Source organism: Phyllopteryx taeniolatus, chromosome 22 (assembly GCF_024500385.1).
Source record: "Phyllopteryx taeniolatus isolate TA_2022b chromosome 22, UOR_Ptae_1.2, whole genome shotgun sequence".
Classification (NCBI taxonomy): Eukaryota; Metazoa; Chordata; class Actinopteri; order Syngnathiformes; family Syngnathidae; genus Phyllopteryx; species Phyllopteryx taeniolatus.
In genome coordinates this window covers 1,740,773-1,756,865 of record NC_084523.1, presented here as the reverse complement: position 1 = coordinate 1,756,865, position 16,093 = coordinate 1,740,773, and the positions used below count along the sequence as shown (strand labels likewise).

The following is a 16,093-nucleotide window of genomic DNA, read 5'->3' as shown; positions in this document are numbered from 1 at the left end:
ACATTTGAACCCCGGGACCTCATAACTGTGAGCCGCATGTGAAAACCAGTCGGCCTATGATTATTATTATTCACTGATGACAACTATAAGCAAATGAGATCATCTTCCTGTTCACTCAGTAATTTGTTTCATCTTTATGTAAACAACCAGGAGCTTCACAATGCATTTCGGACTACTTGACAAGTTAGTTAGTAGTAGCGTGTGACTTTCTGCTGTCAACTGGGGGCCAGAGCTATTTAATTGTTACAACCAGCAGTGTTAAAGACTTACAGTATTTTCTTGATATTTGTTCTTGTCCATCCTTCGTTCGTTCCCCATGCTGTTTTTAGTCAACCATGTGCTACCCAGGCCCGCTAATTGCAGCAGGGAGGTACCAGTACAAACCAAGTCACAGTGAAAACATGGACTGGCATTTCAGTATAAAGGACATTCTCTATATGAACACGTGGAACGGATTGGGTAGCGATAAACTTCCTTGCGGTGTAATGTAAAAAACAAAACAAAAATAGAGGAGACACTTTGGGAGCCGAGAGTGAAAGCACATTTTATGGCGCCGACCCTAAAGAACCCACGCTTGGGAAAAACCAGCTGAAATTCCCATCCGTAGCAGCAGACTGAGAAAGTGAGAGCAGGTAGCTCATCCCTTATACATCCCATGGCCCCTCCCACCTGACAGGCCAAATCAATCAGGGAAAATGAGCTAACCCCTGTCAACAGCCAAGGACTTGGTTTGGACCAATTAGGTTTCACTAATTTGGTCCAGTTTCGAAACACCCGATGACCTCGGGTTCATCGCTGACGACGAGTCCATGTAGCTTAGCTCACTTCCTTTTGAGTAGCTTGGCCAACACTGATATGTAATTTTACATATCTGACAACACAACAAGCAACATTTACATTGGGCAGTTTATTGAACTTGTAAATGTGTTAGGAGTCATTAAAGCATGACCTTTTATTTTTCAACACTCACAAAAACCCATGAAAGTTTGCACATTTATAATAATTATTTGCTGCTTCAACATTACATTCAAAGCTGTAAATTGTTATAACTACATTTTGTTAAAAACATTATTTACATAAATTCCAATACACTTTTTTTTATATTTGGCTTACTTACATTAATCTCATCACATAATTTACAGGTTCTTAAGAACTGATTAATGGGAATATTTCATTAAAAAAAAAATAATAATAAAAAAAAAAATCACAACAACTCATAAAACAACCGAGACATAAAACAATACTAAAGCTAATCCCCTCCCTACCCACCCCATTCTAAAAAAAATGCATCACAGGACTCATGATTGAGGAATATTTGATGCTGAATGTCCTCTATCGTACATATCAGAACGGAATAGCCACAGAGCAATATCGTCACGATATGATGCCATTAAACGGCGTCATTTGCTTTGTGCAGTCAAGAACAATCTGCATTCAAACTGTACATGGGATTTATGCATTTCAAACTTACTGCAAACAGTGAAACTCTGCCCCAATTACTTTGTCCAATAGAGAATACATAACAGTACTTGTCGTGTTCATGACAGAATCATAGAATTGTGCTTAAAGTTATATATGATCAGTAGATTAGAGCTTTTGGGGTCTTCACTTTTGAGCCTTTCCTTGTCTTCGTGGCACCATTTGTTTTTTTATGGGGGGAAAAAAAAACCGAAATTAAAAGTGTTCCATTGTGCATTATACTTTGGCACAATACTTGTAGCCCACCCCTTTAAGGTCATGCAATATAGTCAAGGACAAGTCCAGGCTCTACAGCATGCAAAAGGCCAATATTTGCCTTTTTGTTTGGTCCAACTTCCTGCTTAGGTCTTCATTGAAAAGTGCAAAGCTGATTGGGGAAAAAGTCTACAGAGGGCAGCGGGTCGTGAAGGAGACGATTCGCTTCTGACGAAAGAAACTTGAAAAGCTGCTGGTCTTCAAAACACTAAAGTTTGACTAAAAATGTCATCGTGAGGACATGTCCCTTTGTCGTACCATTGCTCGCGTGGATATGACTATATTGATCTTTAACTACACTTCAGTCAAAGTGCTTGCTCCTTCTCAAGCACCGTTTTAGCCATACAGTGTACAAATGTATACAATTGTAACAAAAGAAAAAAAACTAAACGTGCAAGATTCACGGTTCCCAATACTTATTAAGGCAAAAACAATCCTCATACAGTATATTCCAATATACATAAATTTGAAATGATGACACCTATCAAAACTGTTGTTTTAAGTGTAAACACATGTAGTCAAGCTATATAAAAACTATGTTCAGTTTTTAAAAACTGCCTGTCAACGTGTCTTTTATTGGATTGGAGGTACAGCATCCTAGGCTGAAAGTAAAACAAAACAAAACAAAAACAAAAACAAAAAGGTTGAGTGCCCAGTAGAAAAGTGCAAATTATGCCAGTGTGTTTCTTCCCGCCACATTCCGGTCTTCCCTATAGCTGGGACACCTTCCGGGGCAGAGGCCTCGGTCTGGGGACACGAGGGTCCGAGGTTCCGTCCAGCTTCATGCTGCCGGTGCGCAGCTGGTGAGGTTTGGGGGGCAGGGCAGGGGGGTCTGTTTGCGGGGGGATGGACAGGCTGTGGGGCAGCGGCACGGGTCTGCGGGGGTTGTTCCTCTCGTAGACGCTGTAAGGCGGCGGCGTCTTGTTCTCTCTGCGGACGGCCTCGTCGGGGGCGGCGTTGGGCGTGGTGGCCGTCGCCAGGGGGACGAGCTGCTCGCCGGCGGGCAACTCGGTGCCCGACGCCTCGGACACGCTGCAGCGACTGAGCGAGGAGATGCCGCTGCTGTAACTGCCCGAGAGGACGGGCGAGTTGGAGACCAGGCTCGTCGAATGGCACTCGGTTGGCGACGGGGTGAAGGGTGGCATAGTGGCCTGGTGGGTTGAAGACACACACGCACACCCATTAGTTCTCTTGTTCTCAGTCTTGTCTCAATCGAATGAGCTTTTTACTGAATTGACCACAGGCAGTCGCCGATTTACGAACGCATTCTATTACCATCTGTCTTAATGCAATTTAGACAGCTGCTTCTAGTGGCGAACAAAGATCTGGTGCAGAAGTATGTAATTTACAATCCTCACTCCTTTACAGAAACTAATGACTTGCCGCTTTCTGTATCTTTCTATAGCCAGACCTGCTCTATTGTCACTTCGAGCAGTGTTTCCCTTCAGCCCATGTCGGTAGAGTACTGGTTTCACTGTGGATTATGACACACTCGTATCAGCTTCAGCCAGGGCTTTTGTTTTTGTTGTTTGGCGCACATTTCTGACCAAAGAAGGTTCATCTCTTGGAGTCAGAACTCGTCTCCTTCCTGAGCGGTACGACGGCTGGACATTCCCTTGGTGTTCATATTTACCTATAATTAATTGTTTGAACAACAGAAGAACGTGGCAGATTCAAGCAACTGGAAATTGCACCCAAGGATGAACCAGACACCACATAGCGCACCTGATCATCGCTCATAGTGGTTGGAAATCACTGTCTTAAGTGTCTAGGTGTCATTTACACCGTTTGTAATCCACAACTACCTGCACTCAAAATGTCCTCCAATAACTGACGACTCAGTATACTACCAGAATGTATTACATTTTAATGTTTAAATCCCCTTTGTGGATATAAGGCAACATTTTCTCAAATTGCTCAGGGAACAGAGGCTTGTTCGGCTTTGGTGGAGGTCCGCGCTCTACCGAGTGCTGCTTTACAGCATATCAGTGATAAAAGGTAACAAAATAAACAGCCCCTATTTACTCCGTTTTGCTTAACACCACACGAAATATTTGCTATCCGGCGTAGTGGACTGCATGCCAGGCAGAGACGTTGTCTGACTCGGCAGACTGCGACCACAAGTGTGCACTCTAATCACGCTGCAGGTAAGCCACCGTGTTCACAAGTGGAAACATACATACATGTATATGCAAAGCTGTGATTGACAGTGCACAAGCTGTCATTCACACTTACAGAGACACATTTCCCCCCCCCCCCCCCCCTCTCCTTTTTCCTCTTCCTCGCAAGCTGTCACCTGCGACAAAAGCGGCACGCTTCGCACTGTCGCTTGTCACGAGCCCGCAAAGAAGAGAGGAGAAAAGCCTTTAGCCTCATTAAGAGCTTTGTCTGCGCTTCCTCAAGCTTTCCAGGACATCTATTAAACTACATAGAGGACTCCATTGTCAATAAACACACCTGAGGTGTAAAATCACATGAATGTTTAGACAATAATCCCTCCCAAATTTGTAGTTTTATGGGGAACAAATCCCGAGCTATTTAATGAAAAACACACCTATTCATGTTTTTTGGGTGCTTTTTGAAACTCGTCCGAAAAGTCTTGAAAAGTCGGACTGCAATTGAGTATGTTGAAGTGATACAGCTAGACTAAGGCCTGGTACAAACAAGGATTTTTCAAATCGTTTTATTTATGACAGACCTTGAATATGAAGAAAAAAATTAAGCCTTTTACAGTTTTGGTCATATTTTGCGTCTCAACACAAAGTACCACACGTACTGTAGAAAGATTCTGTTCCACCACCCATCTAGAAACGAGTGTTTTGAGGTGAAAAACTCACGGGATCTCACAAAAACAAAGACGAGCTGACACCGACGGAATTAAATCACCTGCAACCAATTTGATTTTGTGGGTCAAAATGTAAAATGAGTTTGAAATGAGTGCTTTTGAAACGGTTTTGAGACCAAAACCAGCAAAGACCGTTCAACAGAAAAAGTACTCGAACCTTTTGCGGCGACCTGGACATGAGAACGGGGGACTGCGACCTCATGGTTTTCGCCGAAGAGCCTGCGTGGTGAGAAGCAGACACAGAGAGAAGAGGATGAAATGGAGGGCAAATTCAAATAGTTAGCGCCCACCACCGCGCCAGCGTGACTCATGCGAACATCCACACATGCAACTCCGAGAGGGCCCCCTGGCTTAAAACGTGAACGAATCAAATGGTTGCCCATGTCGTGCGGGTCCTTGGGGCGGCCTTAAATGCTTTTTAGACATGGAACAGCTGCTGTCACCCTTTGCAACAAGGGCAAGGGGGGGGAAAAAAACAAACAAAACAAAAAAAACAAAAAAAACCTCAAGCATCTGTTTATTACACTGCTGGGCCAAATAAGTAAATAACGGTTCAAAAGTATATTTGTCAAGGGGGGACTGATGAAATAAATATACATGGGGATGATATTCAGTTTAGTCTGTCAAGCTGAACGGTTCAGCAAAACTACAGAAATGGACTGAAACGGATCTTGCCAAAGTGCCATTAAGCAAGGCACTAAACGCTCGAAACGGTGTATGCATGTTGGTGTATATGTCAGGGCAGTTCCAATGCCGCATTTGATCATGTTTGATTTATGAAATTAACATGGATCTCATCTGGATAACATCAAATCTGATACAGTCAGTGATTCAATTTAGGGTTAATCAAGTTAAAATCTGCAGGACAACTGCAGATAATCTGGACAAAAGTTAAGAGACACTTCACAATAAATTGATCCATCAATCAAGGGGTTGGGTTTGACTCCTGAGTTACTGCTTTAATCTAAATTAAAAGTATTTAAGCCAATTAAGTTCTGGGTCAAACTGATCCATTTTTAAGTTGAAAAGAAAAATCTGGATTTTCTTGTTCTCCATTTCCCCCCAAAATTGTACAAATAGAAAATCACCTCATTATGTGGTTTTACCATATTTTTCATTTTTGTTTTGCCTGTTTTGTTTCCCATTCAAAGTCAAAAAATGAGCCCAATTTTCTTCTAGCTTTAGTTAGCACTATTTTTCAATATAATCTCCCTTCGTCTCAACACCATTCATCGACGAACAAGGGGACGTCTGCCAGCCTCGTGAAATTCAGCAGGCTGCGTGTTTCACCATTTTTTTTTTTTTACAGCTTGCTTCACTTGTTCGTCAGAATTTCTTCTTCTAAAGGTCCAAAAAGGTGCTAATCTGATTGTGCCAGATCGGGTGAGTATGGGGACGGTTTATGGTTGTCCTGCCAAAGGCACTGATGACTTAACGAGCTCCTTCGTTTGTCACGGAGATCACTCGAAGCAGACTCTTGTTCTTTGCCTTTGGTCCTGGACACCCACTTTTTGACTAATCCAGCTTCCCCGTACACATTTTGCAACTTTTTGACAATATTTAGTGGTGCTTCATCTTCCAAAGTGAGAAATTCAATCACAGGGCATCCAACAATGACCTTATTTACCAAATGGCTGACAAGAAGAGGACAGGGTTTCACAAAATGTTCAATTATTATCAGTAGGCTGTATTAAATTGGGCTCACTTCTTTTTGACTACCACTTGTACTATAATGTCTGCAAACCTTTGTCCAAATGTGAATGTAAAAGGTGCTGCTACATTTGCTGGATGGAATACCTGTGTACGGTGGCCTGGGAGGGATGGGAGGGCATAGCAGTTTGCCGACAGGGTCAGAGAAGGACGGCACGCCCTCTTTGACGCTGTCTAGGCTCCAGCTACTGGGCGTGGGTCGCACTTTTGACGGCACACGGAGACATCACAATCACCACCACAACAACAAGATGGCAAAATACATGCACAAACATAATGAGGAATCATGCGTGTTTAGGGCGAATGCAGCAATGGAAACATGACCTTGCGACGTTAACATTTTGTATTGTAAAAATAACAAGACTTTTAAGAATAACAAGTACATTTATACAAAATAATTCAATACTACACAAAATAATAACATTGTACTACTACTACTAATAATAATAATATAAAATTGAAGTAAAATGACATGCATTTCATAAAATAATAGTAGAAAATGGAAGTGGAATTACATACGTGTAGTAAAATAAAATAGAAGTACTCGAAAATTGAAGTAAAATGACATGCTTATAATAAAACGTAATAATAATAATAATTATTAGAACATTTAAGTAGAAATACATTTGTAAGAAAATAGAAAAGTTAAGTAAACTAATAATACAATGATAAAAAAATAGAAAAGATAATTACACTAGTATAATAAAAGAAAAAAATGACTAACTGCAGTAATACCTGAGGCCTTTTACCGCACGTATAATATATTATTTGTCCTTTAACAAATGTTGTTTAAAATGTTATTTTTGTGTACAAAAATCATCTAAATTTGATTTGACCATATTAGTATACAGTACAGTATATTGATACTTGAAATGTATTTGACATTAGTTTTTGTATTGGTTGTTCTGCAAAATTGAGTCTGCTAAAAATGTATAACGTGTAATAATATGTAACATATACTGTATCATCACAGTGATAGGCTTGTTTTAATTCCATCCTATGGAAACCATGTAAAGCTCATTGCTTGAAGAATAATACATTCCATATTTTTCTTTCTAGGCATTTCTGTGAACAACACAGAATAACAGTATACATTTGGTATCCACAATTAGAAGGTGTCATTTCACGCAGTAGATGTGATCACGGGTTTTCTGAAAAATTGTCACACGTGTTTGTTCGTCGTAATTGCAGACCTAAATGTGTCGAGTTATCATATCGCAGTCGCGTCGCCGCAAAGGTACGCATGCGAGAGGCGTGGAAGCGTCCCAGCCTCATCTCGAGACGTCGCTTCCGCTTTTGCCGCTAATTATTTCACAGGCTGCTCGCAATTCCGCTGTTGTTTTGTTCGTTACGGAGCTCATGAAAGGAAAATTGCGGAGCTAGCTTTGTGAAACCTATGCACAGATTTTTTTGTTTGTTTTTTTGCCTCAGAAAACACAAAAGATGTGAATGTTCCTGCGGTGCTTAAAAGGGGGAAAAAAAGGACAAGCTGGGCCTTTGCTGATAGATATGCATTCGTGTTTATGAATATCACACACATCAATCAGCAAAGCCTGAGATTGTATAACTCCCGCAAATGCCCACTCTCACGAGCTATCTGGCTTCAAACACAACCGCTGCGATGTGCTTGATACAGTCAGAGAGCAATTAATTGCACACTCTGGTGCAGCATTCCAAGAAACATTCACTGGCGTGTTTCTGTGAAGTTGTGCCTTAAGTGCAGAATCTTTTTTTTTTTTTTTTTTTTTTACCTTTGTCCGGAGCTGATAGGTTGGGGTCACTGCGGGGTAATGTGGTGTCACCAATCTGATGAGAAGCAGCCCTCTGCAAACACACACATAAAGAAGCATTGGGCATGCCACAACCTTCCAAAAAGTTTACCATAATTACATTAAACTGTGATTATTAAAACAAAAACACTGAAATAATAATAATCAATATTCCATTAGTAGCCAGAAAGCAAGAACATGATGGCTTAGCCAACTTTTTTTTTTTTTTTCTTCCACACATCTTGTGTGCAGAGAGGGGTGAGTTGAACAGCCTTGAGAAGCAAACATATGTTTTATCCCCCCCCCCCCCCCCCCTACTTCTTCTCTTTCAACGAAATCCGCCATCGAGGCTGAAATGTGCACACGTTGGCCTTCGGTTGGAAAAGCAATATTTGCTGTCTCTTTTCAACAGCCTTTGGTGAGGACTCTTCTGAATAAAATATCAATAACGCTCGTGTTGCTACGTATTTGACAAAGTGTACCGATAAATGCCCTTAATATCCATATTCGCAATTAAATGTTTAAAAAGAAGACATTACCAAAAGATCAATCCAAAAAAAAACATGCTGATTATCTCTGGCATTTTGGGTAAGATATTAAAAACAAGCAGCACGCAATCAGCAATCTTTAGGCTAGCTTTTGTGACATAACAAAAACCAAGAGTTCTTTGTTTTTTTTTGCTTTTGTACAAGGCTCAGTCAAGAAATAATGAGCCCAATTTAATTGAACTTAATATTAATTGATTTTTGTTTTTTTTTCCCAGAAATGTTCACAATTTGCAGTTTTTACATTACGTCTGAGTTGTGATTGAATTTCTTGCTTTGGAAGGACAACCATCACTAACCATTTGCAAAAGGTTGCAAAATGTGTATGGAGAAGCTGCAATAGGCTACAGCACAGTCAAAAAGTGGGTGTCCAGGATCAAAGGCGAAGAACAAGAGCCTGCTTGGAGTGACCTCCCCTCTTCAGTGGTTAATCCTGGCAATAGTGCTCGAGCCTTGTTCTTTGCTTTTGTTGTTATTCCCCAATCTTATGTCAGATATCATTCGATGCGCCTACAAAAATTACATTGCAAAGACATTTCCTTCAAAAATCTGCGGGGTTCTTGCTTTGCCGTGGATAAATAATGCCGGAATGTTTCTTTGCTATGCCACGCTAGTCAGTAAATCCACATCTGAAGCATTCAAAAGTAGCCGTTTTTTGTGCGCGTGCGTTAACCTGCGCAGGGTCCAGAGGGTTGGGGAAGATGGCACTGACGGGCCTCTCTCTCGGAGACAGGCAGGCGTTCTCTCTGGAGTGCTTGTGTTTCTCGGCCATCTGCGGTGAACCTGCAGTGGGCAGCCGTGAGTCAGAACGGGAACACACACACAGAGCGGCGGGGGAGGCGTTAGACTGTTACCCGCCGAAACCTGGCAATTGGCGAAGGCCAATTCCCCTACTGCGAGCCTTCGCAACATGATATACTGTATAGCCCGTGTTCTCCTAGGGTGGACAACCGCGGCGGACGGTGCAACATTTCTCAGCATTTCTCCTGAGACTGTGCGCGCATGCGAGGGTGCGTCGCTGGCAGATACGAGCACACAACCAATAAGTCACCGCAGGCTTTATGGTAAGCCACAGGACACGTTTATAAGAGCGCCGCCCGCCGCCAGCTGCTCGCCAAAGGGGAGCGTATACTCGTCCATAAACGTCGCCGTATATTCGGTCTTTTTATGATTTGGATCAGGCAGAAATATAGCGCGATAAGAGTAAGGGCTAGAGAAGAGCTTAGATATTCAGCAGAGACTGTAATGAGGTCCAAGAGGTTTAGCTCGGAGTTGCCCCCGTGGACTCCATGATGCTCAGGACACTTTGTATTCTCTCAATTTCTCAGTTCCTAACTTTTCATTCACCGAACTCAATGTGCTACGTGCGTCCCGAGCTGTCCATCTCGTCTCAACAGCTCAAATAGTCGTTTACAAGCGTCTCTTTGACTAATAACTCATTCAATTCAATACAAGTCATTATCTGATGCCGTGTTCTCCACGATATAAAGCTTGCTTTTTGTAATCCTGTTCAAATGCGTAGTGCGTAGGCTGTAGGTTATTTCCTTCAATGTATCCCAACGGTCACGACAAAAACTAATATATCCCATGATGCATTGCGCTGATGCAGAAAATTGCTTTCCGTTTCCAGCACGAAACATTAAAATATCTTTTTAGTAAAGCAACATCACAATACAGATGGACAAAGTGCTTTGTTTGTACTGATTATGTAAAATACACTCACCTTGAAACAATACAATGTACAGTGGAACCCATTATTCGCAGGGGGATAGGGACAGGGCTGTATATATATATATATATATATATATATATATATATATATATATATATATATATATATTTTTTTTTTTAATCCCAAAGATTCTTGAATAAACTGGGACAATCAAATATTTTCAGGGTTGGTACTCTCCAGACAAAGAAAAATGGAAAAAAAAAAAAAAAAAAAAAACACTCCCTGGACCGCGAATATCCGGGGGTCCACTGTATTATTGTATTATATGTATGCAACTTTATTTCACTTTTCTATTATTTATATACAACCCCAATTCCAATGAAGTTGGGATGTTGTGTTAAACATAAATTTAAAAAAAAGAATACAATGATTTGCAAATCATGTTCAACCTATATTTAATTGAATACACTACAAAGACAAGATATTTAATGTTAAATCGTTAACTTAGAATTTTATGGCTGCAACACGTTCCAAAAAAGCTGGGACAGGTGGCAAAAAGGCATCCGTAAGTGCAACGTGAAACTCTAGTATGCAAAGCAAAAGCCATTTATCAACAACATCCAGAAACGCCGCTGGCTTCTCTGGGCCCGAGCTCATCTAAGATGGACTGATGCAAAGTGGAAAAGTGTTCTGTGGTCCGACAAGTCCACATTTCAAATTGTTTTTGGAAATTGTGGACGTCGTGTCCTCCGGGCAAGAACCATCTGGACTGTTATGGACGCTAAGTTCAAAAGCCAGCTTCTGTGATGGTATGGGGTTGTGTTAGTGCCAATGGCATGGGTGACTTACACATCTGTGAAGGCACCATTAATGCTGAAAGGTACATACAGGTCTTTGGAGAAACATATGCTGCCATCCAAGCAACGTCTTTTTCATAGACGCCCCTGCTTATTTCAGCAAGACAATGCCAAACCACATTCTGCACGTGTTACAACAGCGTTTCTTCGTAGTAAAAGAGTGCGGGTACTAGACTGACCTGTCTGCAGTCCAGACCTGTCTCTCATTGAAAATGCGTGGCACGTTATGAAGCGTAAAATACGACAACGGAGACCCCGGACTGTTGAATGGCTGAAGTTGTACATCAAGCAAGAATGGGAAATTTTGATGTATGTGGCCGTCGGAAAAGAAAGTTTGGACAACGCTGAGTTAGAAGCTGACGTATTGCCTTGGTAGGCACTTGAAATCCCGCAAACACGCTCGGTACAAAGGACGTGACTCTCACCTCGGGCACTGGAGGGCGCTGAGCTGGTGACATTAGGCGAGGCGGAGTGGTTGGAGCTCAGGCTCGAGGTAGACGGACTGGGCTGTAAGGCGAGATGAGAAACAAACCATTAAAACCGGTGTTCTTATGTCTCCATGATTGATGACGAGGGAGAGAGCGAGCCCGACGTCAAACGAGGACATCTCGCCTCGTGTTCTCCCGAAACTACAAAGTCAAAATGGCTCAAGAGGCTTTAATGGCTGCTGAGTTCCACTTGAGTTCCTCGCCTCCTTCCCGACAAGGGCTTCGCTTTCAAAAGAGGACTGCAGGACTCAGCCGCAACTGCATTCGGTTGAAGAAAATCGCAACAAAAGCGGTAAATTGTATTAGCGCAACGGTGTCGCACGGAAACTTCTAGCGCGATTCATCGTAAGCATTAAAACAGCTAAATAAGGCTCAAAGGTCAAATTAAAAACCCTATGGTGAATGTACGCCTCCACCCAAGCTATGGTGCAACATGAGCCTACAATTGCTACAGTATATGCGCATCCATGGCAACAGTTTAAAAAAAAAAAAAAAAAACACCATCAATTTTTCAAGTTTTTTCATTCTTTTTTTCCAAGCGGCATAAAAACAAAGAACATTCTTTTTGCTGTCTTATTCTCTCAGATGTGTCTCTCCGCTGTCATGATATACACCCATGAATTTAAAGTTTTGATTGTTTTCTTTTTTTTTTAAGCTCTAGGTGCAGAGCTATCAGGAGTTTGATGCAGCAATTGCATTTATTGCATAATGCGCTCATTTGATAGGCTCACGCAAGTCGCTTTGCATTTCAAACCATGACAGGATTTAAACTCCAGGGGTTTCCAGCACTTATGGGAACCCTGAATCTCGAGATGCGAACTCTTCGTGCGCTGCGTTCAAGTACCTGCATGTTGAAGACTTCATCTGAGCTCTCCGACTGCCCCGTGATGTTGCTGACCTCGTTGGACGCCTGAGAGGACAGCGAAGACGAGGAGTAGCGGTTCACCGCTGGGTAGCTGAGGAGACTGTAGGAGGATGCAAAATTGTAAAAAATAATTTTTTAAAAAGCAATAATATTAAATAAAATAAAATGTTTCGCTATCGTTGAGACTCACCAGGATGCAGCAAGAGCCACGTGGAGAGCGGGAAAGAGAAGGAGGACAAACAGAGACATAAATGGGAGGAAAATGTTAGATTTAAAGATAGTGACCGCTTCCGATGACGAAAGAGGAATCACAAAAAGGGTTGCTTGAAATCTTCCAAAAACCTGAATCTGAAACTCAAAACTCAAAGAGACGAAAAGGGAAATGTCAAGAGGGAAGCGGATGCGACGCAGGCAGTATCTTCCTGTGTGCCGCTGCCCCCCGGGATCAAACTGTGGAGCCAGAATGCCACATAGAGACAGCGTGGCAGGGTCAGTGAACACATCAGCGTGCGCACACACTATATGTGACTTGCTGCTCACACACTCGCCGGCCGACCCCGCCGCGGCCTACTTCACGCTCAGGTGGAGCCTCGGCGGAAGGCAAGAAGAGCACAAAGGCACAAAAGTGCCGTTTGAGGGGAAATGAGGACGTGGAAAACTTTCAAATCAAAGAGGGAAGATGAAGTGACATTGTCACAAAAGGCCGATTCATTATTAAAGCCACGTTTCCACCAAGCACTTCAGTTCACCATTTTTTTCCCCCCCCTCAGTCCTTCCATTATCAAAAGCTGAAATGGCTCATCCATTTTTGCGGCGGTTGCCATTATTGTAGACAAAGATGATTAGTCAAGTCGTGACCCTGTGTCAACAACAACAAAAAAAGCACAAAAAAAAAAAAAAAATGGAACAGAACAATGCAAAAAATAAAATAAAATACAAAAACATTTCAAATTAGACCAGTTAAAAGCAAATAACCAATGTAGTTATTACCATCAAAGGTAGTCAAAAATATATAGATATTTTTTAATCATATCGCGATTGGAAGAAATATCTCTCCCCAAATGATTTTTTTCCCAATAAATTAAAATCATTAAAATGTTAATTGCAATTCAAAATTTGACATTACATATTTATAATCAAATTATACTCTTGATGTATAAATACATTTAAAATATAAATTGAAATTAATTTAAATAAGCTTTTGTTTACATTTTTTTTTAAATTAAAATTCTCATCCAAAAATATTTATTTTCATGCATTGTATATTTCCCTAAAATGTATTATATATACATTCATTTTAATAAATTAGATACATTCATTTTTATATTTAATTAATTTAATAATTCATTTAAATAATTCAATAATTATTTTACATTAAATGTGAATAAAATAAAAACTAAGTTAAAAAAAAAGGATTTAAGTATGTTTGTGGTCCTTTTTTTTATGCAAAATGAACCGCGCTGCACTTTAACAGTTTAAAATTTAACATATCATGGACAATGCAAATGTATGTTCAAAGTCATTATGGGGGTCAGATGTTCACCTTCGTCTGGCGACCCCTCTGCCACCGTCCGGGCTGATGATGCTGGGCACCGAGTTCCTGCACGTGCGCGGGCTTCCGTTGGTGAAGTGCACCGGGCTTGCGCGCACATAAGCTGGAAACTCCTGAGGTTTGGGGGCAGGGGGGGGGGGAGAAAAAAGAATAATTCAAGCGGAAGTATAAATGTCACACTTGAATCTTGCGAATAAAATGAGTCATGCTCATGAATAAGTGAGGCACCACCAACCTGTATGCCCAGACTGGATTTCATCAAATGGAACTGGTCCACCAGCTTCTTGTGCAGGGGCCTCATGTCCTGAGGTACGACCTTCTCGTGCACAGCCAGTCCGTATTCCAGAATATGCGCCTACAAGACAAGCAGCGGCTGCTTTGTATCTCCGGATAGTTACATGTTCATCAAATAAAAGCGACAGAGTGGCAGCAGCAAGCACTCAGGTGTTTCAGCGTTCACTTTATTCAAGTTTTATTTTTTTTTTCAAAAAGTTTCTGCCAAAGAGGTCATGATGATGCTCAGTCAAGCACGGCGAGCGCCGCGCCGCTTCCTTTCTCCTCCTCCCTGCCTCGTTTGTTTTCTTTTCTATGTGACCTAGCCGTTCTCCCCCGTGGCCGTTCTTCAAAGACGTCTTCTGCCCTTGTCAGCCGAATATATTTCAATATTCATTTTTAACATATGCCGCTTGCCCGTCAACATGCAAACAGATGTGTCCTATTTTTATTGTACTTCGGCTCGGTTTAATTCACCTTTATTAGAGTAGTCCGAGATCCGAAATGGTGGCACTTATGCAATCCAATTGGCTTGTTTTTTTTTGGATCGTGTCCAACATGGCTGTCCATGTGTTAGCGCCATTTCTGCACAGCAGTTATGCCATAGCGTATCACTATGCTGCTATTAATTTCAACTGCAGTTTCAGGTTTGATTTAAATTTCTCCCTCTCCCTCTTGTTATCGACCTCTGATTTGTTTAAATATCATCGAGAAACTGCTAAATCAGTCCAATAAACATAACATTTTAATTACTGTAAACAAATGGTCATTTTAAAAGTCCAAGTCCAGACTAAATAAATCTAGAATAAATCATTGTATTAAAATTCTGATGTAAATAAAAAAAAATCCTTTACATTTTAAAAATTAACTAAAATTGTTTAATATTAAACTGTTTAGTGCTTTTATTTACTGTACTGATTTGCATTATTATTAATTTTATTTTTTACATTTTACTTTAACATTTAATTACTCTTTTTAAAGAAAAAAACAGAGTCATACCATAATTAAATAAACTGAAAAAATGTAACAGTTTGTGCATCATAATTGAATGTCGCAATTCTAATTTATGGTGTGCTTGGCCACTGTGAGGCAGTATAATACAGTCATGCAGACACAAACGAAGAATAATAGTACTTATTGCCGTAAGTGACTTAGTCATATGTTTTATATACATTTTTTGTAAAGGGAAAAAATATATATTCCAGTTGAGTATTGTAGCCTACTGTTATGTCTATATATGTTGCTCCACCTTTTGTTTTCAAATATCCGTCGCTTCCAAAACCGCAACTATCGATGCCAACCGTTAGCATGTCAATGGTGTTTTGCATTGTTGGCTAGCATTAAGCTAAGCAGACTCTCCCAAGGCCAAACTATGGGGTTGTTTTAAAAACACATGTAATTCTCTTTGTTTATGTTTAGTGTAATACGAAAATTCAGCCGTCAGTGTTCTCTCAATGTTTGTTTGCTTGCTTTTGCGGTTTATAATATTGGTGAGCCAGCGTGGACACATTGCATTAGCATCAGCATTAATGTCATTGTTCAGAGTTGTGGGCAATGCATGTGAGAAAGTCAGTTTGCTCCTTTTTCAAACTGTTGTGTTAGTGTCAGGGGGGATGCCGCATAAATAAATAAGCAAAAAAAATACCTTCCCGTGGCTTTAATCTACTGTTACCAACCTGTTCAAACATGAGTTCTCTCAGGCGCCCGATCTTCTCCCCATCCTCGGGGTGATTCATCATGTAGTCCTTCACAAAAAAGGCCTGTGTGAAGACAAAACATCTGT

At 41.0% G+C, this 16,093-nt stretch overlaps 1 protein-coding gene across 6 annotated transcripts in view; it reads right to left on the bottom strand.

Annotated features, from left to right (window-relative positions):
- Nucleotides 1-888: 888 nt before the first annotated feature.
- The window catches only part of dock4b (dedicator of cytokinesis 4b), a 77,967-nt gene continuing 62,762 nt past the window's right edge, over nucleotides 889-16,093 (bottom strand). For 4 of the 6 annotated variants that reach the window (XM_061762468.1, XM_061762470.1, XM_061762471.1 and 1 more), the window contains 10 exons: nucleotides 15,987-16,070; nucleotides 14,273-14,392; nucleotides 14,029-14,150; nucleotides 12,465-12,585; nucleotides 11,558-11,639; nucleotides 9,277-9,386; nucleotides 8,041-8,113; nucleotides 6,377-6,493; nucleotides 4,737-4,798; nucleotides 889-2,885 (listed from right to left, as the gene is read on the bottom strand). In XM_061762468.1, coding sequence (XP_061618452.1) covers nucleotides 2,445-2,885; nucleotides 4,737-4,798; nucleotides 6,377-6,493; nucleotides 8,041-8,113; nucleotides 9,277-9,386; nucleotides 11,558-11,639; nucleotides 12,465-12,585; nucleotides 14,029-14,150; nucleotides 14,273-14,392; nucleotides 15,987-16,070 — 1,332 coding nt within the window. In that variant the 3' untranslated portion in view covers nucleotides 889-2,444. The remainder of the gene's footprint in view (nucleotides 2,886-4,736; nucleotides 4,799-6,376; nucleotides 6,494-8,040; nucleotides 8,114-9,276; nucleotides 9,387-11,557; nucleotides 11,640-12,464; nucleotides 12,586-14,028; nucleotides 14,151-14,272; nucleotides 14,393-15,986; nucleotides 16,071-16,093) is intronic. The other 2 variants (XM_061762469.1, XM_061762472.1) reach the window with 2 other exon arrangements.